Raw genomic sequence first — 24,189 nt, forward strand, 5'->3', positions numbered from 1 at the left:
TATCCTATAACTGCTAAATTTGTTTATTGGACATAGAAGATTGTTGGTATATATTGCTTTAGAATTTTCTGCATTTAAAAATATCATTTCATCTACAATTAAAGTTATTTTTAATCTCTTTCTTTTCAAAACCTATGATTTATTTTCCCTTACCACACTGCACTGGCTAGACTCTGATACTATGTCAAAAGATGTAATGAAAGCAGATATCCTTGCATTTCCCAGTTGAAAGAGGAAGCATCTGTCCTTCACTGTTTTGTATGATGTGAACTGCAGGATGTCTATAGATGCCCTTGATCATATGCTTTTTCCTCTTGTATTCTGTTACTATGGTAAATTATGATTTACTATGGTATATGATTAATTTTTAATATTAAGTGAACTTTACCTTCCTGAGGGCTTCACTGATAGCTCAGTTGGTAAAGAATCCTCCTGCAATGCAGGAGTCCCCAGTTCGATTTCTGGGTTGGGAAGATCCCTGGAGAAGGGATAGGCTACCCACACCAGTATTCTTGGGTTTCCCTGGTGGCTCAGCTGGTAAAGAATCTGCCTGCCATGTAGAAGACCTAGGTTCTATCCCTGGGTTGGGAAGATTTCCTGGAGAAGGGATAAAGCTACCTACTCCAGTATTCTGGCCTGGAGAATTCCGTGGACTGTATAGTCCATGAGGTTGCAAAGAGCTGGACATGACTGAGCGACTTTCACTTTACCTTCCTGGGATGGACCACATTTGATCAGATGCACTATCATTTTGTATATGGCTTGACAAGTGTTTGTGAATTTTATTAATTTATCTAAAGAACTAATTTTTGAATTTTTTAATATTCTCTTATTTATTTTTTATTTCATTGAGTCTTGATCTCTGTTACTTTCTTCCGTCTAAATATTTTATTTTTAATATGCTCTTCTTTTTTCTGTATTTTTATGGTGAGGATATAGATCATCGTTTTTTTCTTTACTTTCTTTTTTCTCCAGCTTTATTGACGTATGATTGATGAATAAATATTGGGTATATTTAAGGTATTCAGTTCAGTGCACTGATATATGTATCCATTATGAAATGATTCCCCCATCACACTATCCATCACCTCACATATTTATCTTTTTTTGTGTGTAGTGAGAACACTTAAGATCTACTCTCTTAACAGTTTTCAGTATACAGTACATCATAATTAACGGTAGTCACCATGCTGTGCATTATTTTTTTATAACTTATTCATGTATCTAAAAGTTACACCGTTTGACCAATACTCTCCGTCACCTCTCTCTCCCCAGTCCCTGGCAAGCATTGCTCCACTGTTTCCATGAAATTGCCTTTTTTAGAGTCTACACATAGTACAGTCTTGTAGTACTTATCCTTTTGTGTCTAGCATATTTTTCTTAACATAATGATTTTAAGCCTCCCTTTTTAAAAATATAAACATTTATAGCTATAAATCTCCTTCTTTTATATAAAAAGTTATATAGCAAAAATTTTGACTGTTTCAATAAAGATATTCTCTAATTTCCTTTGAAATTGCTTCTTTGAGCCATAGTTATTTAAAAATATATTTAATTTCTAATTTTGGGGACTTTTCTAGATATCTACATATTATCAAATTTTAATTTATTGTTAGAGAATATGTCTATAACAGTTAATTTTTAAAAATTAGTTGGGACAGTTTCAATGGCTCAGCATATAATTTATCTTGTTAAATATTCTTCCATGCATATTTGAAAATAAGGACTGTTTTTCAGTTGTTGTCCATAAATGTTCTATGTATTAGTTCAATATGATAATGTTTTACAAATCTATATTATCACTTTTCAGCAAAAATTAGAATTTTTATGTTATTAATAAGGAAATATAAAATATCCAAATATATTGTGGATTTGTCTATTTCTTCTTTAAGTCTTTCAGTAGTTTGTTCATGTACTTTAGAGTTTTATTTATTAAACACATAAACAGTTATAATTGTTATAACTTCCTAACTGACCCTTTAATCATTATAAATTGTCTCTTTTATTTGTAAACACTCCTTGTCTTAAAGATTCTTTAGTCTGATATTAATGTAGGCACATGCTCTACTGTTTTGTATGTTTTTTTTTTTTCTCTTTACTTTTGAATTATTTGTATCATATTTAAACTGTATGTCTGGTGTACAAATTTTCTCTTGTGGGCAGCAGATAATGGGGTCTTTCATTTTTATCTTACTTGACAATCACTGTCTTCTAAATGGGGCATTTAATCTATTTATATTTAAAGTAATTAAGTAGGAAGTGAAAATGTTACTCGCTCAGTCGTGTCCTACTCTTTGTGACCCCACGGACTGTAGCCCACCAGGCTCCTCTGTCCATGGAATTCTCCAGGCATGGATACTGGAGTGGATTGCCATTCCCTTCTCCAGGGGATCTTCCCAACCAAGGGATCAAACCTGGGTCTCCTGCATTGCAGGCAGATTCTTTACCATCTTAGACACCCCCCGGGAAGCCCATTAAAGAAAGAACAGAGGAAAAAAGAGAGCTAGAAAACAAATGGTGGCTAGAACTAAACTAAATTGAATTAGTTGAAGTTAGTTCTAGTCACTATTTGTTTTCTAGCTCTTTTCTAGTTCCTCTGTTCTTTATTGCCTTCCTTCTTTATTGCCTCCTTAATTGGAGGTTTTAGCTTTGTGTTTTAATTTCTCTATAAGATTTTTATCTATACTTCTTTGTCATTATTTTTAGTGGTTGATCAAGGGGTTACAATATAATTCCTGAGTTTATTGTAGTTAAATTAATATTGTACAACTTCACATAAAATATATGAATTTTGTAAAAGTACAATTACATATATATTGTCATACATTTGACATCTATATATTTTAAGTGATTTACATATATTTACATTTTAAACCTCACAATTTATGGTATTACTTTTACTTGTATAGCCAGTAGACATTAAAATAAATAAAGACCATATTTTCCCATATAATTATCATTATTGGTATTCTTCTATTCCAGTTGTTATGTTATATTTGACATCATTTCTCCTTCAACTAAAGAACTCCATTTAGAATATCTGCTATTGCAGGTATGCTGAAATTAAATTCTCTCGATTTTACTTCATTGAAAATAGATTTGTTTTCACTTTTGAGGAACTTTTTCTGTGGATTATATAATTCTGGGTTGATAGTTGCCCCAACCCAATATTTTTATCTTCAAAGATGTATTTCCTTTGTCTTCTGGTTTTATTATTTCTGATGAAATGTTAACTACTATTTACATCACTAGCTATTATGTATGAAAGGTTATTTAAGAGGCAATTTTCAAGATTTTTTTCTTTTAAGCAATTTTATAATAATATGGTTAGTGTGGTTTTTGTTGCATTTATTTTGCTGTGAGTTCATTTAGTTTTCTGTATTGGTAAAATAATTTTCTAAAATTTGAGAAATTTGGGGCCATCATTTTCAAATTATTTTTCTACCCTTTTACTATTCTTTTTCTCTGGGATTCTAAATCTGTACCTCTTAAAGGACAGGGCTTTATTAAAATTTTTAACTTTTTTTCCCTTTATTCTGTAGATCAGGTTTCTATTGATGTGCCATAATGTTCATCAACAGTATTCTGCCATCTTTAATCTGGTATTTAACAAATTCAGTATCATGTCAGGTATTGTAATTATAAACTCTATAATTTCCATTTAGTTCTGTTTCTTTATCTTCATTTCTCTGCTGAAATTCCTGATTTGCTTTGTTTTCCGTTAAGTCAAATAAAATATTTATCATAGCTTCTTTAAATTAGTTTTCTGTTAATTCCCACACCTGTGTTATTCTGTGGTCTTTCTGTTGAACAATTTTTCCTCCTGACTATGAGACACATTTTTCTGTCAGTAGAAATTTTCTTGTCTGCATCAGTTCAGTTTGGTTCAGTCACTCAGTCGTGTCCCACTCTTTGCGACCACATGAATCACAGCACGCCAGGCCTCCCTGTCCATCACCAACTCCCGGAGTTCACTCAAACTCATGTCCATTGAGTTGGTGATGCCATCCAGCCATCTCATTCTCTGTCATCCCCTTCTCCTCCCACCCCCAATCCCTCCCAGCATCAGAGACTTTTACAGTGAGTCAACTCTTCACATGAGGTGGCCAAAGTATTGGCATTTCAGCTTTATCATCAGTCCTTCAAATGAACACCCAGGACTGATCTCCTTTAGAATGGACTGATCTTGTCTGCATAGTAATTTTTAAACCTAAATTTTATGTTGTTGGTGATGTTGTGCAGAAACTCTGGATTTTGTTATCTTCTTTCAAAGGGTGTTGACTTTTCATTCTAAATTACTGTATTATAGTTTTGTGAATGTGTGATTATAGTTTCAACCTTATCTGTGGAGATAATTCCTTAATTCTGGGACAATAGAGCAAAGTAAATGTATGATCCTTTTGGGATTTTGAAATGAAGCTTGCTACTTAATTCCTTAATTTGGTGTGATTCAAATTCTGAATTTTATCTCGTCTGAACTGGGAAGCAGCTAAAATTTCTAGTAAGTTTTTCATCTGTTTCTTTCCACTTTGCTTCTTGACATGCCCTATATACTTCCACAATTATTTGAATGGCCAAGGATTTCTAGGGAGTTCAGACTCAGAGTTTGGGTCTGACCTCTTAGTGAGTTCTTCCTTTTTCAACTACTCTGGCAATCCTACATCCCTGACACCATAAGCCAGAAGCTGTCCCTCTCTTCCCACAGAGGTCATAGTTGTTATCTGCAGAAGGACGCAAACTATTCTGGCATGATCAGAAGAGATTGCTCAGACTTATTAGGTTGGGATAATAGAATGTGTTTATATAACTTTTTGACTACTTCAGGAAAATATATGCATGATTTTGACAATTCTAGTCATGGGTCTGGAAGAGGCCCTGGAGAAGGAAATGGCTACTCACTCCAGAATTCTTGCCTAGGTAATCCCATGGACAGAGGAACCTGGTGGGTTACAATCCATGGGGTTGCAAAAGAGTTGGACATGACTTAGGGACTAAACAGCAACAACATTATTTCACAGTGTCTGCAGTCTCATTCAATCCTTTGATCCTTTCTCCTCTTGACTTTTTTCCCTACTTCTCTCCTTTTATTCTTTCTCTCTCAGAATCCTTGAACAACCCCAATCCGTCTGTCTTATAGAACTTTCCCCAAACTTTAGACCCAGGAGTCTTTTTGTATATTTTACTCTATCAGGGTTTTCCATAGCATTTGATTATAGGCAGCATTGGTGACACTTCTTCATTAATCAGTATTGGTGACGGCTTTTGTGATACTTTCTTCTTGAAATCCACGTATTCACCCATGCATCCATGTATTAGTTTGTTCACATATTCGTTTATTTGTTAAACATTTCTTATGTACCAGTGTGTGCCTGACATTATTGGCTTACATGAGTTTTTGGGTTTTTTTATAATTTCTTTTTCCTATTCAAATTTACCCTGGATTAAATATTGACTTGACAGAGACTCAATTTTTTTTTTTTGGTCATCTGCTATTCTGATACTATAAATACCATCCCTCTTAAATGTTTATTCACCTTCATGGATTCAAAGCCAAATTGTTTCTCCCTACCTCTTACTCCTTTGTGGCTTAGCTGGTGAAGACTCTGCCTGCAATACGGAGACCTGGGTTTGATCCCTGGGTTGGGGAGATCCCATGGAGAAGGGAAAGGCTACCCACTCCAGTATTCTGGCCTGGAGAATTCCATGGACTGTACAGTCCATGGTGCCACAGAGTTGGACACGACCGAGTGACTTTCATTTCACAACTCTTCAAGATTTGAGTAGAATTCCTTACTTGCTTCTTTCTGTTAAAATATGTTCTTTTCTCTTGGTTTTTGGCGGTCTCTCTTTCTTTCACCTCTTACTCTAACCTAAGCTTCCCTCTCAAGACAACTCTATATATTCATGCTAACAAGATTTGAAACTAGCGTTTTATTCATTCCTATCCATCCTCCAGCAAATCAGCACTAACCAGTGTATCATTCCCATTTCTTCTTCAGCGTCAGTAGTTCGACCTGGTCTCCAGCGTCATTAATAGAAGAGTGGTCTTAAGAGACAGTTAATTCTGCTATACAACTACTCCCCTAAGAACTGCTTCTGATAAACCTCTTCAAATCGAAGCTGTCATTTTGATAGATCTTCTCATGATATGACTTGCTATATAGAGTTTTCAAACTAATGACTCTATAAAATAAATCAACTCACTTTGCCTCCAAATAGAATGTGTCGTCATTTTTCTTGTTGAGTTCTCCCCAAGAAACTGACATTTTCTGAATGTAAACCCTGAAGTTTTACTGAGATATTTTTCTGAATCTTATGTTTTTAATAATATTTGGTTAAAAACTATTATAGCTGTGGTCCATAGAATTTTGGATACCTAATTGTCTACCTATAGATGCACCGTGACAGACACTTAAATTTTTTTTTAGAAAACCTTAGTCCTGTTTATAGATAGTTTCTCAGTTCTCTTTCATGAAAAGGTCATTTTCATGATTTAGTTTGGCATACTCATAAGAGTGCATCATTCCATATTCTTAGCTTTGTCGTATCACTTAAAATCATATTTACATAACAAATGTTGAGAAATTTTGTTTCAGCTACTGCAGAATCTGTCTCTAGTTTAAGCAAGACTGCCAGACAGAAGTGTACTTAAAACTGAGTAATTAGAACCACTGAAGAAATAGGTTTACATAAATGTGTTTGATAATTATTCCGCCCACCTACATTGAGAGACAAAAGAAAGACCCAAGTTAAACATACTAAGTATTTCCTATGAAAGGATGTTTTTGATGACATTGTTCGTTAAAGTATATGGTATTGTTTGTGTGATTTGGTGGGGGTCAGGGAGAGTTGGGAGAGCAATATCTTTGATCTCAATTCCAGAGTTTATTGCATGTTTCCTGTTCATTTAATTTGCCTTTATTTATGGTCACAGAGATTTACCATCTTAATTTTTTCCTTTGTATTATTTTCTGTTGCATGAGAGCCAAATCATAGCCTACTTCTAGGAAGTGTACAGTGTACATTTGATCTATTAACTTAATTCTTGGGTTTATTCCACTTGTTTACTCCTGTTTTTTCTCTGCCTATATAGCATCACATTTTTTGCCAATATTCTTTGGCCTCTTTCTTTTAGCTCTGTTCTTAATTGTGCTTTGCTATCATTGTAATTTACATTGCCTTGGATATATGTGGTATCTGACCAGTTTCTATTAAGTTTTCCTTTTCCTAATTAATTATACAGAGGATCAGAATTTTCTTGAAGTTTATACTTTACCAGTTAATCTCGGTCCCTTGTTCTCTGCATTCTCCAATAGTCATAAAAGTTCATCTCTCAAAGTTTCAGTGCCTTTCAATAACACCACACTTAATACAACCTCCATCCCCCCATTTTTTCCTTATGACTTCTTACAATTTCTTTTCTCCAGTCTGGTATACTTCCCAGCCCATGACAGACATCTTGTTGCTACTTAATGTATCTCTCTGCTTATTAATCTACTTAAACATTGTTTCTCCCTCATCTCTACTAGACATCAATCGTTCCTTCAGGTTATACCTCCCAGACCTTCTCTTTCCTTGGAATCTTCCTTTTTGCATCACCTATATGTGATAGTTTCTATTGGCTAAATTACTTTTATATGTATATACCCTAAGACTTGCCCACACCACTCAATCTGAATGCCTAGTAAATGATATTGATTAAATTCAAGTTAGTGCAAAATATATCTGGTATGAGAAAACTTTTTTGCACTTAACCTTGCAAGTATTTCTATATTTATATTGATCCATATTATTTTGGTGTTAGCAAACTGTACTTTTGTTTGTTTATGCTCAGATCATATATTTGTACCTTGTGTTTTGTAGTTTATTTAAAATTAGTAGAGACAAAAATATTCCTAAACTAGGAAAGATTGTGTTGATACTTTGGTAAGTTTTACAGATATTTATAAATATAAAATTTTCAGACATTTGTTTTGCTTAAAAGAGAGTATATCTGTGCTTGAAGATAAATATATGCAGTCATGACTGAAGAATTAAGGAAACTTGGTCTTCCATATTACCACAGTTAACCCGGTTAATGCTACCATCCTATCAAAAGAGTGTAGCAACTTCTAATAACTGATATTCAGAATTTTAGAGAGTAATTATATTTTATACACATTTTTCTCCAAGTGGGATATACTAAATAATCACTAAAAACTGATATGTATTTAAACTGTAAAAAATTTTACTTGTATAGATCTGTAGACTTTCATTTCAACCGTGGTAAAAGTATTTCTCTGATAAGAATAATTTATGAATAAAAATATAATTTACGGAATACCTTGGCAGAGAATGTTGATCGCTTCATCACAGTTCAGTCATGTTCAGAAAATCTAAGCAAGCTGCGTGATTATTCCAGGAAGCATGGAATGATGTGTTCAAATGAGTACCATCTGTGAATAGAAAAAGTTTGAGGTTTTTAGTCATTCTTAAAGAATGGAAATCTGATTCTCCATGCTAAAATGAGTGTAATCCTTTTTGTATCTGTAATTCAATAGGGCAGTTGCCTTGAAATAGTCTAGTTCAACACACAGTTCATCAAAAGAGAAGATGCTGGATATAAATGAAGTTTACGGCTAGTCATTTATGTGCACATCTCAGGCAGCCTTGTTAAAAAAAACTGTCTATGAAGTTATACTATATATTTGGCCTCAGATTAGATTTATTTCTGGTTCATCTTTCTAAATACATTTGAGTGAAAAATGTGGACAAATTTCTGTACCACATGAAAACCAAAGGACTGTGTTATGAACCATAATTTAGTCAAATATCAATACTTACTGAGTGGCCATACATGCCAAACTCTGGGTGTCTTGTGCAAGGCCCATCCCTGTTCCTGTCATAAGGAAGGCAATTGCGATTGTTGTTACTCTTCCATTAGTTAGGTTAGAATAACTTGTATAGGTCTTGCTCCTTTGTCAAGTTAAAGTACTGTTCTATCTAGACCTTTTCTTCTCTGCAAAACTTAATTACAAAATGTAGAGCCTGTGGACCAGTATTAATCTGCTGTAGAGCCTGTGGGCCAATATTAATCTGCTGAAATTTTTTCTACTGTGCCTCAAACTTTGCCATTAAAGTCTTCTTTCCTGAGATATGAGGGGATAATAAAGTTGGTCAGAGAGCCATGTGCATCTCATCATCCCTTCTGCTGAAATACAGGGAAAGCGTAGCCTCTTCTGCCTTCTCCAGCTCCTAAATAGAGAATGCATCCTTTTTTCCTCCCACCTCTAGCTGCTTAGTAAACCCCCGGTAAAGGAAACATGAAAGGAGTAGTGGTGATGGACTACAAAGAAAGGAAATTTCTGATCATACACACTGGATCTTATGGGAGCAAAGCAGTCAATGGTTTTAACGCAAATTAAATGGCAATACAATACTTATCAAGTATTCCCACTGCAGTTAGGATAAAACGAAAAAACTTGAATCTTGCCTACAAGGCTCAACATTCTCTGATTCTGGCCTTCATCTGTAACTCTATCTTCCCATTCACCTCCTGGTATACCCTGTAGCCTTTATGTGTTTCCACAATGCTATGTTTTCTTATTTCAGCATCTTAACATGATGTTTTTTACCAGGGAGGCTACATCTTATCTGTCAGATCTTCAATTAAATTATAATTCATCAGGAACAGTCTGGTGACCATCTATCCAAATCAAATCTCCTATAATACCCTCTTATTCATTTGTTCATACTTTAAAATATATATTTTAAATGCCTAGCTTGTTCCAAGAATTAGTCTAGGCTTTCAGAGACACAATCTAACATGGAGGTTGTCATTTATGTATATATATAATATATAAATAAATTTGGAGTAATTGCTCAATCTTTTTTATTGATATGAATGCAGAATAAAAACCTTTATAGATCTTTGGTATAAATGTTGGAGTAAAGTGGAAATGAAAATAGAATTAGGCCTGCTTAAGATGGATTTTCAGTGTCGAACTAGGATTTATAGCATGGTAGATATCAGTTTAAAATAAGGAAGGCTGTACAAACTAATAGAGTGCTCCGGAATCAATTTTTTAAAAAGCCCCTCGAGATTTTGAGTTTGCCTTTATATGTTTAAGAACAGGTTATAGAGATTGGTCATTTGTTAGTGGAAAGTTGTATTACTTTTCTATTGTAGGTCATGAATTATCACAAACTTAGTGATTTAAAAAATAACACCCACCCATTTATTAGAGAACAGTTCTGCAGGTCAGAGTCCTACTGGTGTGCTATGCCTGGATTCTCAGAGTCTCATGAAGTCTCACAAGGTCAAATCAAGGTTCCATGGGGTAAATTCTCATGTGGGGTGAAGGTTCTCTTCTAAGCTACTATGGTTGTGGAAGAATTCAGTTTCTTACAGTTGTAGAACTGAGATCCCCAAGTCCTGGCTGGCTTTTAGCTCCTAGAGAGGTCCTGAATTCTTAGTCAGGTGGTCCCTTCCTTCTTCAAAGCCAGCAGTTGAGAAATATTTGTACATTGAATCTAATCTCTTGCTTAAAATACTTCCTCTTTGGTAACTAGGCCCCCCCGCCGCCCGCAAAAAAAAATCTCTCTGCTTTTAAAGGACTCATAAAATCAAGGCCCTTGGATAATCTCTACTTTATTTTAATAAAGTTTATTTTAGTCTTTATTTTTAAAGTATTTATTTACTTATTTGCCTGTGCCAGGTCTTAGTTGTGACATGTGGGATCTAGTTTCCTGACCAGGATTGAACCCAGGTCCTTTGCATTGGGAGAGAAGAGTCTTAGCCACTGGACCACCAGGAAAGTCCCCTCTCCTTATTTTAAAGTAAACCGATTTGGATTCTTAATTATAGCTGCAAAATTTTTTTCATCAGCGCCTATATCAATGTTTGGTTGAAAAACTGGAAGAAGGCATAGAAGAAGGAGAAAGTGAAGTCGCTCAGTCGTGTCCGACTCTCTGCCACCCCATGGACTGCAGCCTACCAGGCTCCTCCATCCATGGGATTTTCCAGGCAAGAACTGAAGTGGGGTGCCATTTCCTTCTCCAGGGGATCTTCCCCACTCAGGGATCAAACCTGGGTCTCCTGCATTGCAGGCAGATGCTTTGCTGTCTGAGCCACCAGGGAAACCTGGAGGAAGGCAAATGTAATGAAATTCTTAGGGAGATCTGCCTCCATAAAGGTCAGACGTAAAAAGACAGGTTGACGGAGATCATCTCTGAGCTGCCATCAAATTCTGATTCTGTGATCTTCTGATTCATCTGCCTGTTCTATGGATTCTACCACCAAAATAGATCTAAAAATTCACCTCTTTCCTATTGCTACCATCTTATTTCTTCTTTGATGAACAAATCAAATGGTCTATCAATCTGTCCCTTTACCTATTTGCGAGTATGCCTGGATTTGAAAAAATGTACTTCTGAGCATCTCATTCTGAGAGCTTGATATAGCTTTCTATTGCTTGACAAGTGATCTATAATCTTGTGATGTAGTATGTCCCCAGACTCTCTGTGTTATTGCCAATGTGAATTACAAGCCATAGTCAAGTTTGATTTAGATCACAGCACCCTCCTCTTCTTGAATCTCTGCCTTTATAGTTAGTGAAATCTTCTCTGTTCATATGCAACCTTTCCTCTTAAAATTTTTTCTGAATCCCCAAATCAGTCAGGTTTCTCTGCTTTGTGTTAGGTTAGTTTGAAAATGTGTCTTATCATCAAGTGGTCTGAATTAAAATTTAGTGGCTGAAGGATTTCAATAAATAATGGAAACTCTACTTTTTAGACAATTATGAACTTCTTTCTCTGTAAAAGTACATTTTCCTTAAAAATAACTTTTTCTCTAATTGCTCTTATACATAACTAAACATACAAGACGGAGTGTGCTGTAAGTAGTCTAGTAAGTGTTCTGTTTGTAAGGCTACTTTTTTAGAGGTTAATGTTTGATTAAATACAGTAAGATATAATGAAAAATATTAAATGTTTGAAAACAGGCTAATTGTATATGATCATATAGCTTTAAGTAACCTACTATTTGTTTTCTATCGCATTAGACTTTTTCTTCTCTTCCAGGTTTGTGTGTGTGTACTCGGTCGCTCAGTCGTGTCCAACTCTGCTATCCCATGGACTCTAGCCTTCCAGGCTCCTCTGTCCATGGGATTTCTGAAGCAAAAATCCTGGAGTTGATTGCCATATCCTTCTCCAGGAGATCTTCCTGATCCTGTGCTCAAACCCATGTCTCCTGTGTCTCCTGCATTGGCGGGTGGATTCTTTACTACTGAACCACCTGGGAAACCCCTTTTCTGATTTAGGCAATATTAATATATAATCTATAGGTCTGTAAAACAAATAGAAATAACTATCAAGTTTTAGGCTATGCCTATACAGGATGATAATATCAACTATTCCAGTTTCAAAACTTTTTTGACTTTTATTTGCCTAACTTGACCAAATTGATTTGCTGTTTTTGAGCCATGGAAATAGAGTTGTGATGTACTATTACTGAATGAGACAAATGCAGATTGATTTGGCTATTTATTAATCTTTTTTAATGTTGATATAGCTATTTGTGGGATTGACTTGTGTAATACAATTATTATTCACATTTAAAAAATTGTAGATAATGCTGTAAAAATTTAAGAGTAAATTCAAACTTTGTAACTCAAGTCCAGACCTATCTACAGAACTCCAGACTCATGCATACATCTATTATTTGACCTCTTCTGGGAATCTGATAGGCAATTCAAAGTTAACATGCTTGAAAGAAAGCCTTAGTCTTGCTCTGCACCGCCCACTTCTTATGCAGTCATCCCTTTCTTGGTTACTAGTGACTTTATTTTTCTTTTTGCACCTGAGGACGTTAGAGCTTTCCTCTACACTTCTCTCTTTCTTATACCTCGTATGTCACATGTCAGCCAATCCTGTCAGCCCTCCTTCAAAATATATTCACAATCTGAATACTTCATTTCTGCTGCTGCGATTCTGTTCCAGACCATCATGATCTCTTATGCTGACACTGCAATAGCTAACTAATTACTCTGTTTTCACCCTCTCTCCCTTGTCCATTCTAAACAAAACAGCTAGAGTGAGTCTGTGAAAATGTATGTTAGAACTTTCACTATTCCTGCTCAAGTGAGTCACACCAGTGTTCTACACTTGGCCATGTACAATCAAGTCTTCAGTGTTTCTTTTCAGATCTTACCTCCTACTATCCCACTGGCCTCTTTTTTATTCTTCAAGTATTTCCAGGCATGATTCCAACCTAGGAGTGTCATGCATTTCCCTCTGCTGGGAATGTTCTTCCTCAAAATATTCACATGGTTAGCTTCCCTACCTTCATCAGGAACTTCATGTCTCCTCATCAGTGAGGCTTTCTCTCTGAGTACTCAGCTTAAAATTTCACTATCCTTGGGAACTCTTCCTCCTTTTCTTATTTTTTTCCGTAACAGGAATCATTATGCAGGCTTCCCTGGTGACTCAGTGGTAAAGAATCCTCCTGCCAATGCAGGAGATATGGGTTTGATCTCTGGGTCAAGAAGATCTCCTGGAGAACATGGCAACCCACTCTAGTATTCTTCCCTCGGAAATCCCATGGACAGAGGAACCTGGTGGGCTACAGTCCATGGGGTCACGAAGAGTCGGATATAACTTAGACACTGGGCACACACTCATGCAATCATCATGCAAAATACTGTTTATGTTTTGTTGGGCTTCTTTGGTGGGGGTATTTACTGAAATCTGAATATGATATGTTTAGGAATGAATGAGTTTTTAATGAATAATTTTCTAACTCATTTATTTTTTAATTTTATCTTTAATGCATACATTAACATAATGTTTTTATGAATAGTGCAATTTTCATACAAATCATTGTTATCATTCTCCCTATCTCAGCCTTCCGAAGGTCCTCGCACACATGCAGGGACAGGCATGGTTGAAGAAAATGCTTGTATCACTTAAGTCATTGTTCTTTTATATTTCCAACTATAATACACTTAAATTTCTTATCTAATAAGTGGCTACTTCTTGAAAACAAAACATAAGCCTGTGTATTGATTTCCTAACACCAGCCCCAGAGCCTGACACGTAGTATGTGTATAGCAAACCAGTAGATAATGTGAAATCTGATAATGATCCCAAGTAGGACCATATGATTGTAGATAATACCTTATTCTGTGTGTTAACGTCAGTGTGGTTGATGGTGTTCTAGAAAGAGTTTTACTGATTTTAAATATGTGCAACATAAAATAAAAATTACCCAACTATATAAGTTATTAATTGTCAATAATTTTTATTTATTTTATAATCAGCATTTACTGTAAGATGTGCTTATATCTATCTAGTCATTTAAATATACCAATGTCTTTCTTGGGAATTGAATAGTAAAACTCAGACCATACCTCTGAAAATACATAGGCTTATATAAGCATGCAGTTTTCCTTTGTACCAGTGTTTATGTAAGGAACTAAAGTGAGTTTTTATAAGCAACTTGTGAGTAAATTTGGGAGCAAAATAGGAATAAAAATATCACAATTGTTTTGTCCCCTAACCCTTTGAATCATTGCTCTCTGAAGCATCACCTTAAGTTTCTGCTCATTAAATGTGGGTGTATTAATCTAAGGGCAGTTGTAATAAGAGATCACTACGTGCATAGTAAAAAAATATTTGTAAATCCTATTTCTTCATCCCATTTACACAGTGTTCAGTAATTCTAATTGTTTTCATTTTTTCCCTTTAATTTTTAGTTCCCAGTGTTCCCATGAATATTGCTTTTTCTAATGTTCAGTCAACTAGTGCAACATTGACATGGACAAGACCTGACACCATCTTTGGCTACTTCCAAAACTACAAGATTACCACTCAGCTTCGGGCTAAACAGTGTGGAGAATGGGACTCTGAAGAATGTGTTGAGCATCAAAAACTTCAGTACCTCTATGAAGCTGACCTAACTGAAGAGACAGTATATGGACTGAAGAAATTTAGATGGTATAGATTCCAAGTAGCTGCCAGCACCAATGCTGGCTATGGCAATGCTTCAAATTGGATATCTACCCAAACCCTGCCTGGTCGTAAGTATTGTCCTGTGTATGTATGTATATAGTATTTTGGATTCAAGAAAAAGCTCTTTAAATGTTTTTCCATAGAAGTCATTCAGAATATAGGTTAAGATTTCTCTTGTTAGTTTTATATTTTAAAATTAACTGGTTGCCCTACTTGCTTAAATAACATCATCACCATCATAGCATTTAATTTTTATTGAATTGAATCTTAATGAGACATTCAATTTTGGTTATTATTAGGGCTTTTCTCAAACTGCAGAATTGTATGAGGGTCATAGAGTCTTACATTGCAACAAAGCATTATGGTCACTGTGGTTTCTCGTCAGGCTATACTGATGGCCACTGAGTACCCTTTGGCTTTGCCTACATTTTCCCTTCATATCTGGAAGCTCTGCTGCTTTTAAGTCAGGCTTTACCACTTGTCAGTGACTGTAGGCTTATGCGCGTGCACGTGTGCGCACACACACAGACACACACACACATTCATACACATGCACGTGGAGTTTCATTGATGATATTGTAGATCTTTATAAATAGTGAAATAAACTTTGATCCAGAGCTTTTATTTTTTTTGGTCACTAAATGTGTCTCTTGTTACTATTCCCAAGGGTGCTAGAATAATGTTTGCATATTAAGTATTCAATGAATGTTTGTTAATGCATTCAAGCATTTGTGATGGAATCCAGACAACTCAGCCTTGAGTACCATTGTCCACTCTCTCCTCTGTGGCACTTGGACTCGGTTTCTGTAAGGTCTGCCCACTGGCTTTTCTTTTACCTCCCTGATAGCTCTTTCTCAGTTTCCTTTGCTTATTCTCTTTCTCATTTTTCGAATCTAAATGTTGGAGTGTTCAAAGATACATAGTTGGCCCTTTTCTTTATCAATGCATAATACCTAGGAGATCTACCTTAAGAGACTTTATCCTGTCCTATGGCTTTAAAGTCTCCTTATATAGTGATCATTCTCAAATATCTATTTTCAGGTCTGACTGCTCGCTAGAACCCAATCAGTATATGTACCTAATGAACTGACATCATTGGGCAGATGTGTCTAATATCCTCTCAAAATTAACATGATCTAAACACTAAGCCTTCTCAGCATGCAAATGTAGAAAACGAGAATCTTGCCCTGTTCTTCTCCTCCTCTACGCTGCCAATGACTTATTTTTACCAAACTGTCTAAACACATCCCTCCTTTTGCATTACTATTAGTCCTGTCCTTCTTTACTGCTACCACTGCCTTTACCTAACTGACCTCCTTGGCTTTCATACTCATCTTTTAAAATGTAAATCAGATGATGTCACTTCCTTGTATAAAGCTTTTCAATGAATCTCCATTGCTTTTGGAATACAATTCAAATTTAATATGTTTAGCAAAGCCCTTATGTTACTTGACTCTTACTAACTCTGACCTCATCCATTATCATTTCCCCATTATTCTCCACTCATACTGGATAATTTTTGTGTTGCTTGAACACACTGAAGTCCTAGAACTTGGGGCTTTGAATGCCCTGTTCCTTTGCATTGGAATGCTTTTCCGTGTCCATCTTTGCACGAGCAGCTTTTTATAATGTATACCTCTGCTTGAATGATTCCTACTTAGAATGGATTTCCCTGACCACCCAATCTGAAAGAGCCATGCAGTGTATCTCAAGAATATCATCTTAATGAAAATTTATAATTACCTGATCATTTCTATTTTTATGTATTTGCTTATTTTTAAAATTTGTCTTGAAAATTACTATTTCCTTGTTGCCTAGAATGGTACCTGGCAACAGTAGGCACTCCATAAATATCTCCTGGAGGAGTTAAACTTGATTGAATAAGCTAAAATGGATGAGGGAGCATGAACTGTTTTCCAAAGCAGGGGATAGAGAGGATGACAGTGCCATAACAAAGAAAAGGAAAATATGGGAAAAAATCAAGTTCAAGCTGTTTAGTCAATAAGTATAGTTATGTTTACTCTGTCAACTTTGAGAAGAAATAACTCTTACAATCTAAGTGATTAGAAAACAGAAAGAAGCAGATGCTTAGAGATTAGAACGTAGGTAAAGTGAGGAATTTTAGTTGCTTCAGCCAATAACAATAATTAGAATTACAAGTGAGAGCAGAATGGGACACTGAATTAATAATGTTAAAATCACAGGGACAAGTGTTATTGAAGATATCATACCGGTACCATAATGAATGAAGCAGGCTGCTGACGTAAGGTCACTGAGAGAGGTGACCGCCATGGCAAATTAACAGAAGGTGCTGTCTATGGCGGAGAAGGCAATGGCGCCCACTGCAGTGCTCTTGCCTGGAAAATCGCATGGACGGAGGAGCCTGGTGGACTGCAGTCCATGAGGTCGCACAGAGTCGGACACGACTGAGGCGACTTGGCGGTGGCGGCGGCGGCTGTCTATGGGGCAACCACTACTCAGCCCTGACTGATTACTGTCTTACAGAGAAGTCATGCTATTAGGATGTAGGATGTGTTCAGAGAAATAGGAAAGCTAAATTTTTTATGGTGAAAATACTCAACTTCTTGTTGTAACAAGTTGTTTTAAATTTAAAAACTTTCAGTTTTTCAAACCAGACATGTCAGTAGTCCAGATGTGGCCTGTGGGCAACTGATTTGCTACCTTTGGTTAAAAGGGGCTTCCCTGGTGGCTCAGATAGTAAAGGATTTACCTGCGATGCAGGAGACCTGTGTTCGATCCCTGGGCTGAGAAGATCCCCTGGAGAAGGGAATGGCTACCTACTCCAGTATTCTTGTCTGGAGAATTCCATGGACAGAGGAGCCTGGTGGGCTCCACAGGTTGCAAAGAGTTGGGCACAACTGGGTGACTCACATTTCACGTTACTTACTTGGGTTAAAATAGACCGTATGCCTGTACATCTGCTGCCACTGAGGCTTCCCGCCCTCCTCCTTCTGAGCATCTCACTTGGATAGTAGCTGCTTCTTCCTCCTACAGTAAGTCAGAAACTGGAGTTTCTGGATGCCTCATCTCCTTGAGCACTCTAGACAGGGTGGTGGTAGATGTTCGGTTAGCATTAAGTGACTTACCTGATCAATTCAAAAGCTGGCAAAGGAAACCAGGAAGTTGGATTTTTACAAAATCCCACATTCTTTTTTTTTTTTAAGTTACACACTTAAATTTTTTTTTTAATTTTTATGATTTTATTTATTTATTTCATGGCTGTGCTGGCTCTTCTCTGCTGTGCAGGTTTTTTTCTCTGGTTGCAGCAAGCAGGGCCTACTCTGCAGTTGTTGTGCAGGGGCTTCCCGTTGCAGTGGCCTCTCTTAGTTGTGGAGCACAGGCTCTAGGGCATGCAGGCTTCGGTAGTTGAGGCACATGGGCTCAGTACTTGCAGCTCCTGGGCGCTAGAGCACATTCAGAAGTTGTGGCGAATGGGCTGGGTTGCTCTGTGGCATTTTCCTGGATCAGGGATCGAACCTGTGTCTCCTGCATTGACAGATGAGAATCCCACATTCTTAATCCTGAAAATTTGGGAGTCTTTCCACTTGAGTGTCATTGCTTCTACCAGAGTCCCTTCTCTCCCTCTCCACCCTTAAGGTCTATGACCCACTCACTAGAATATGGTCATTTTCAGTTCTCTGTTATGCTACTTTGCTCATTCTGGTCTAAAAGAATGGTGGTAGACTATTTCAAATATTTCACAATTAGTGTGAGCTTTTTTTTTAATAGCATTATTTTTTCTCATTTTATTAGGAGGTATTCCTTTGCCATTGGTGGTTGGTTGATTAGTTTGTTGGTTCTTGATGCAATGGAGAGGACAGTGTTGGCTTTTTTGCACTCCAGCCCCCAGATCTTTACTTGATGACTAATTCTAAGAGTACCTTTGCGTGGAGTACCAGTGTGAATTTTATCTGACACTTTTCCTCTCTCTTAATCTAGTATTTCATTGCCACAATTTAAATTCTCCATCAGAGAATAACTAGCTGTGAAAAGTGTTAATAGTTAAGTAGACTTTCTATACTACTTTTATCCCCTTTTCTTTTTCTTTATCCTTAAAATCTGATTTTCTACTCAGTTTATCAATCAAATAGAAAAGAGAATACAGTTGCATTTCTACCATGTGATTAAGAGAGAAAAGTGAAAAGATTAGTATATTTCAGAATTTGTGACAACAGACATTATTTTTCCTGGCATTCTCAAACTTACTAGCTTTTAAGCTGAGTATTCATCTGGGGGTGGGAATAATAAATTAATTTTGAAAGTTATACGAATGAGTTTGTCACTCTTCATTTAGTTTCATAAATGAAGTTGACATTGTTCTAATGATAAATGAATTTTATAAACATACAGTAAAAAACATTATATTAAGCCAAGGAGAGAGACTCTGAGGTGGCATTTGATATGAAAGATGAAAATACACCATATATATTGTTACAGGACAGTATATATAGTGAGCTAACATATTGTATAATAATAAGAGAATTTAGAATAGTTAATCAACAAAAATCTTGAAGAGCAGTAATATTTTAAAGATTAAATAAAGTAAATAAGGATTAGATGTTTATTCTAATACCAAAGTTTAAAAGCATTACAGACGTTTTGCAAACATAAAAGGTAATCTGGATGAAATTTATTAAGTGTCTTTACCTGTCATTGATTCAAAAAAGTATTATGTCATTCTTTAAGAAAATAAAATGATGAAAATGAGTCATTTCTGTGAATTAAAGAAAACACTAAATAATATAAAATCAGTATTTAAAATTCATGCAATTTATTCTAATGGCATCAAGTTGTGCCTAAGAACTTACTACCAGAACCTCTTAATCAAAACCTGGAGCTTCTTTGATAAGGAGCTGGTAATTGATGGCTAGTTTCAGGTCAAATGATTCAACATTTGAATAGCTCAAATAAAAAGACCACCCATTTGGATTAATATTATAAAATGTTCTAAAATGGCTTACAGAATAAGAATATATATTGTATTAACTCTCTCTGAGCTCATAAAGAAGAACACTCAAATTGAAGATGCAGGGAACAATGTTAGAATGCAAGCTGAGAATTAAATTGGGTTATTAAATCTGGATTAAATCTGGATCTACCTCTGTACACTGAAGTGAATAAAAGTAACAATATTCAGCCAACCCAAGCAAACATTTCTTTCTCCCACCTACTCTGATCTAGATAATTGAAGCCAAATTGCTTTTCTCCTTAAATCATCTGTATAATAGCTATTGCTCTCTTATTCACACTGAGTATGCATAGCTACAAACAGAAGCACAGAAATTACAAATGGCAGAAATATTTAACTTGAAACATGAAAGTCTTCCAGATTATTTTACTCATCTCTTCTCTTGATTATCCTTAGACTCAAAAGGGATTTGAGTTGTGTGTGGGGGAGAAATAGAGAATGGAAAGTTGTTAAATATCGCTGCGGTCCACAATAGGTACTTATAAAGCTGAGGAAATGTACAATTTTAAAAGAGTGTGGGTGTGAAATTAGTATGGAATGAAATGGGACTCTCATAATGTGCATCTCCTATGGACCACCAAGACTGGAAACCAGCAAGAAAGGAAAATTCCTGGGGTAACACTTAGGTTGTGAAAACCACGGGATACCATACTCATGAGGAATTTTAACTACCCAAACATCTGTTAGGTTAAAAAAAATTTTCAGGAAAACATGCCTCATCAAAGAAGCTTCCAAGGAATGCAACTTTATGATTTAAAAAGAAGAAAGCCAAATAGAGGGCAAAGCACCCTTTAATATCTTAAAAAATGAGACATTGTTGATGCATTATTTTATATTCAATTGTTTTTCTTAATATCTTCTAAATGGTGTAATGAACTTATAATGTGAATGCTATCATAATAGAGGAAGATATTCTACTTTCTATAAAGAAGCAATTATATCAGCAATTATGGCTGATAAGAGATGTCAGCCATAAATAGGAAAATGTAATTCATGACATGAAAAAGCCCAATTGGTGGCAGTGGGTTTTTACAATAGACTCTATCCTGTTGCCAATAGAGTAAGCGAATATAATTTATTCTAGACATGGCGGTTGTACTTCTGCAAAATTAATTAGCTGCTGTCGAAAGTCTTCTAAATTAGTTACCTGAGGCTCCCGAAAGTGTAATTCAAGATGACATCTCTCTCTTCTAGACTATAGATTGAAGTTACTAGTATGACCACTTAGGTTTCCACCAGCATCTTGAACCCCATATTACTACTCTTCCTGCCCCACTGCATGCCTTCTCCTATTTAGATGTTCCCTGTTTCAGTGCATTATACATTGTTCATCTAAGTGTTCAAGTCAGGGATCTAGGAATCATTCTTAATTCTTTTTGGTCATCACCACCCCTCAGTCCATACCTGAACCAAATTTCCCTTCTAAATGTTACTTGAATTTTTTAGGTTTCTCTGTTAAGGGTCTCTAAATTCATACTGTTAAAATACACCACATAGATTATTACAAAAAGTATCCAAATGGTCTTTCTGTTCTCATTTTCTCTACCCTCCACCTAAACCTAGATTTTGAGTACACCTATTTGTTATTTCTCTGTCTAAAATCTTTGGTAGTTTTCTGTTTCCTTTTGATCTGCTCCATAAGATTACCAAAATCAATGTAGATGGTGACTGCAGCCATGAAATTAAAAGATGCTTGCTCCTTGGAAGAAAAGTTATGACCAACCTAGACAGCTTATTAAAAAGCAGAGACATTACTTTGCCAACAAAGGTCCGTCTAGTCAAAGCTTTGGTTTTTCCAATAGTTATGTATGTATGTGAGAGTTGGACTATAAAGAAAGCTGAGTGCCAAAGAACTGATGCCTTTGAATTGTGTTGGAGAAGACTCTTGAGAGTCTCTTGGACTACAAGGAGATCCAATCTATCCTAAAGGAAATCAGTCCTGAATATTCATTGGAAGGACTGATGCTGAAGCTGAAACTCCAATACTTTGGCCACCTCATGTGAAGAACTGACTCATTTGAAAAGACCCTGATGCTGGGAGGGATTGGGGGCAGGAGGAGAAGGGTACAACAGAGGATAAGATGGTTGGATGGCATCACTGACTCAATGGACATGGGTTTGGGTGGACTCCAGGAGTTGGTGATGGACAGGGAGGCCTGGCGTGCTGCAATCCATGGGGTCACAAAGAGTTGGACACACCTGAGCAACTGAACTGATGATTTTTGCTTATATTCCCCACACACCCCTCGCTTTTTCCCCTTTGTGCTCCAGAATCTTTGTTGCTCTCTCTTACTGTCCTTTCTGTCCTCTTTTGGAGACCAAAAGGACTTTTCTTTATGTTTCACACCAAATATCTCCTCTGCAAAGCCATTTGTCAATTCCTCTATTCCCACCTTCCAAAAGTTGTTTCTAAACACTGAAGCTATTACAACATAATTATTTATCTCTTCTGTGGAGCTCTGAGCTCCTTAAATGCAGAGTTGACCAGTGATCATGTCTTAGGTATGTTTCTACTCTTTGAGTTCAGTTCAGCTCAGTCGCTCAGTCATGTCCGACTCTCCACAACCCCATGAATCACAGCACGCCAGGCCTCCCTGTCCATCACCAACTCCCTGAGTTCACTCAAACTCATGTCCATCGAGTCAGTGATGCCATCCAGCCATCTCATTCTCTGTCGTCCCTGTCTCCTCCCGCCCCCAATCCCTCCTAGCATCAGACTCTTTTCCAGTGAGTCAACTCGTCTCATGAGGTGGCCAAAGGATTAGAGCTTTAGCATCAGTCCTTCCAGTGAACACCCAGGATTGATCTCCTTTAGAATGGACTGGTTGGATCTCCTTGCAGTCCAAGGGACTCTCAAGAGTCTTCTCCTCTTAATGCCTACTCAGTATTTAAGACTGAAAGAATGTGGCATTTGGACTCAAGGAAGGCATTGACTTTGATGTGAAAATATTTCAGTGTCAAAATTCTCCATTGCAAAATCATTCATACTAATTTTCTTCAAATTTTCTTTTTGTCAAATTGTCTTTCAAATATTTGCATGGTGCCTGTCAAAATTAAAGTTCTCCCAGTCAGTTTCTATTCATGTGTGACAAGTTCAGCTTCTTTTTCACAAAATCAGTATATTTTGTATTGTTGATACATGTTTTTCCATTAACATAAGTATGAATTACTACTTACAGGGAAGAAATATGGACATAAATTGAGGGTTTCAAACCGTGAAATAAAATAATTTCTTCATAAATTTCAGAGTGAATTGAAGTTTTAACAGTATCTAAATAATTAATTGAGATAATAAATTGTTAATGAATTTATGAAGTAGAATATAATAGGTCTATAGTTCATGAAGAAGGCAAAGGGGAACAATGTCTAAATTTGGGCTGCTAAGTATGTTTAGAAAGAAACAATATTTAGGTGAAATCATAGTTTAAAGAACATAATAGTGATTATATAAAATTATTTTTAAAGGATTCAACTGTATATTTAATTTAAAAGAACATTTGCCAGGTTATTAACAGTTTTCCAGAATATAAATAAAAATATTTTGAAATCCCATTACATAAGCATGTAGAATATGTTTTTCAGTAAAATCGCTAAAAACCAAAGGATAAGAATGATTATTGTATTATTTTTCTAAATCATCAGTATTATAGAAAATCTGGTTTATCAAAAGGATAAAAGGAGAAAAAAAGTTTCTCCCAATAATCAGTTCAGTTCAGTCGCTCAGTCGTGTCTGACTCTTTGTGACCCCATGAATCACAGCACGCCAGGCCTCCTGTCCATCACCAACTCCCAGAGTTCTCTCAAACTCATGTCCATCGAGTCAGTGATGCCATCCAGCCATCTCATTCTCTGTTGTCCCCTTCTCCTCCCGTCCCCAATCCTTCCCAGCATCAGAGTCTTTTCCAGTGAGTCAACTCGTCGCATGAGGTGGCCAGAGTATTGGAGTTTCAGCTTTAGCATCAGTCCTTCCAATGAACACCCAGGATTGATCTCCTTTAGAATGGACTGGTTGTTAGCAGTATTTTATCTTTTATTAATTTGATGAATTTTCCCACTTTCTCATCTCAAACTTCAAATCTCATGTTGAATTTATTTTGATTTTTCTGATAATCTTCTTTTTCTTGGTTCAGAAAGAATTGTGAAGTAAGTTTAATTCTTTGTGATTTCTGGTCATTAACCTCAGTCCGGGCCTGCCTTAGTATTAGGCCCTG

At 36.1% G+C, this 24,189-nt stretch overlaps 1 protein-coding gene across 2 annotated transcripts in view; it reads left to right on the forward strand.

Moving 5' to 3' along the window:
* Window positions 1-24,189, forward strand: part of PTPRQ (protein tyrosine phosphatase receptor type Q) — a 258,466-nt gene that overhangs the window by 129,664 nt on the left and 104,613 nt on the right. For both annotated transcript variants that reach the window (XM_088836825.1, XM_088836826.1), the window contains one exon: window positions 14,733-15,056. In XM_088836825.1, the coding sequence (XP_088692951.1) occupies window positions 14,733-15,056 (324 nt within the window). The remainder of the gene's footprint in view (window positions 1-14,732; window positions 15,057-24,189) is intronic.

The sequence above is a fragment of the Moschus berezovskii genome, chromosome 6, assembly GCF_049115385.1.
Source record: "Moschus berezovskii isolate FMDL1 chromosome 6, NW_MosBer_1.0, whole genome shotgun sequence".
Lineage (NCBI taxonomy): Eukaryota > Metazoa > Chordata > Mammalia > Artiodactyla > Moschidae > Moschus > Moschus berezovskii.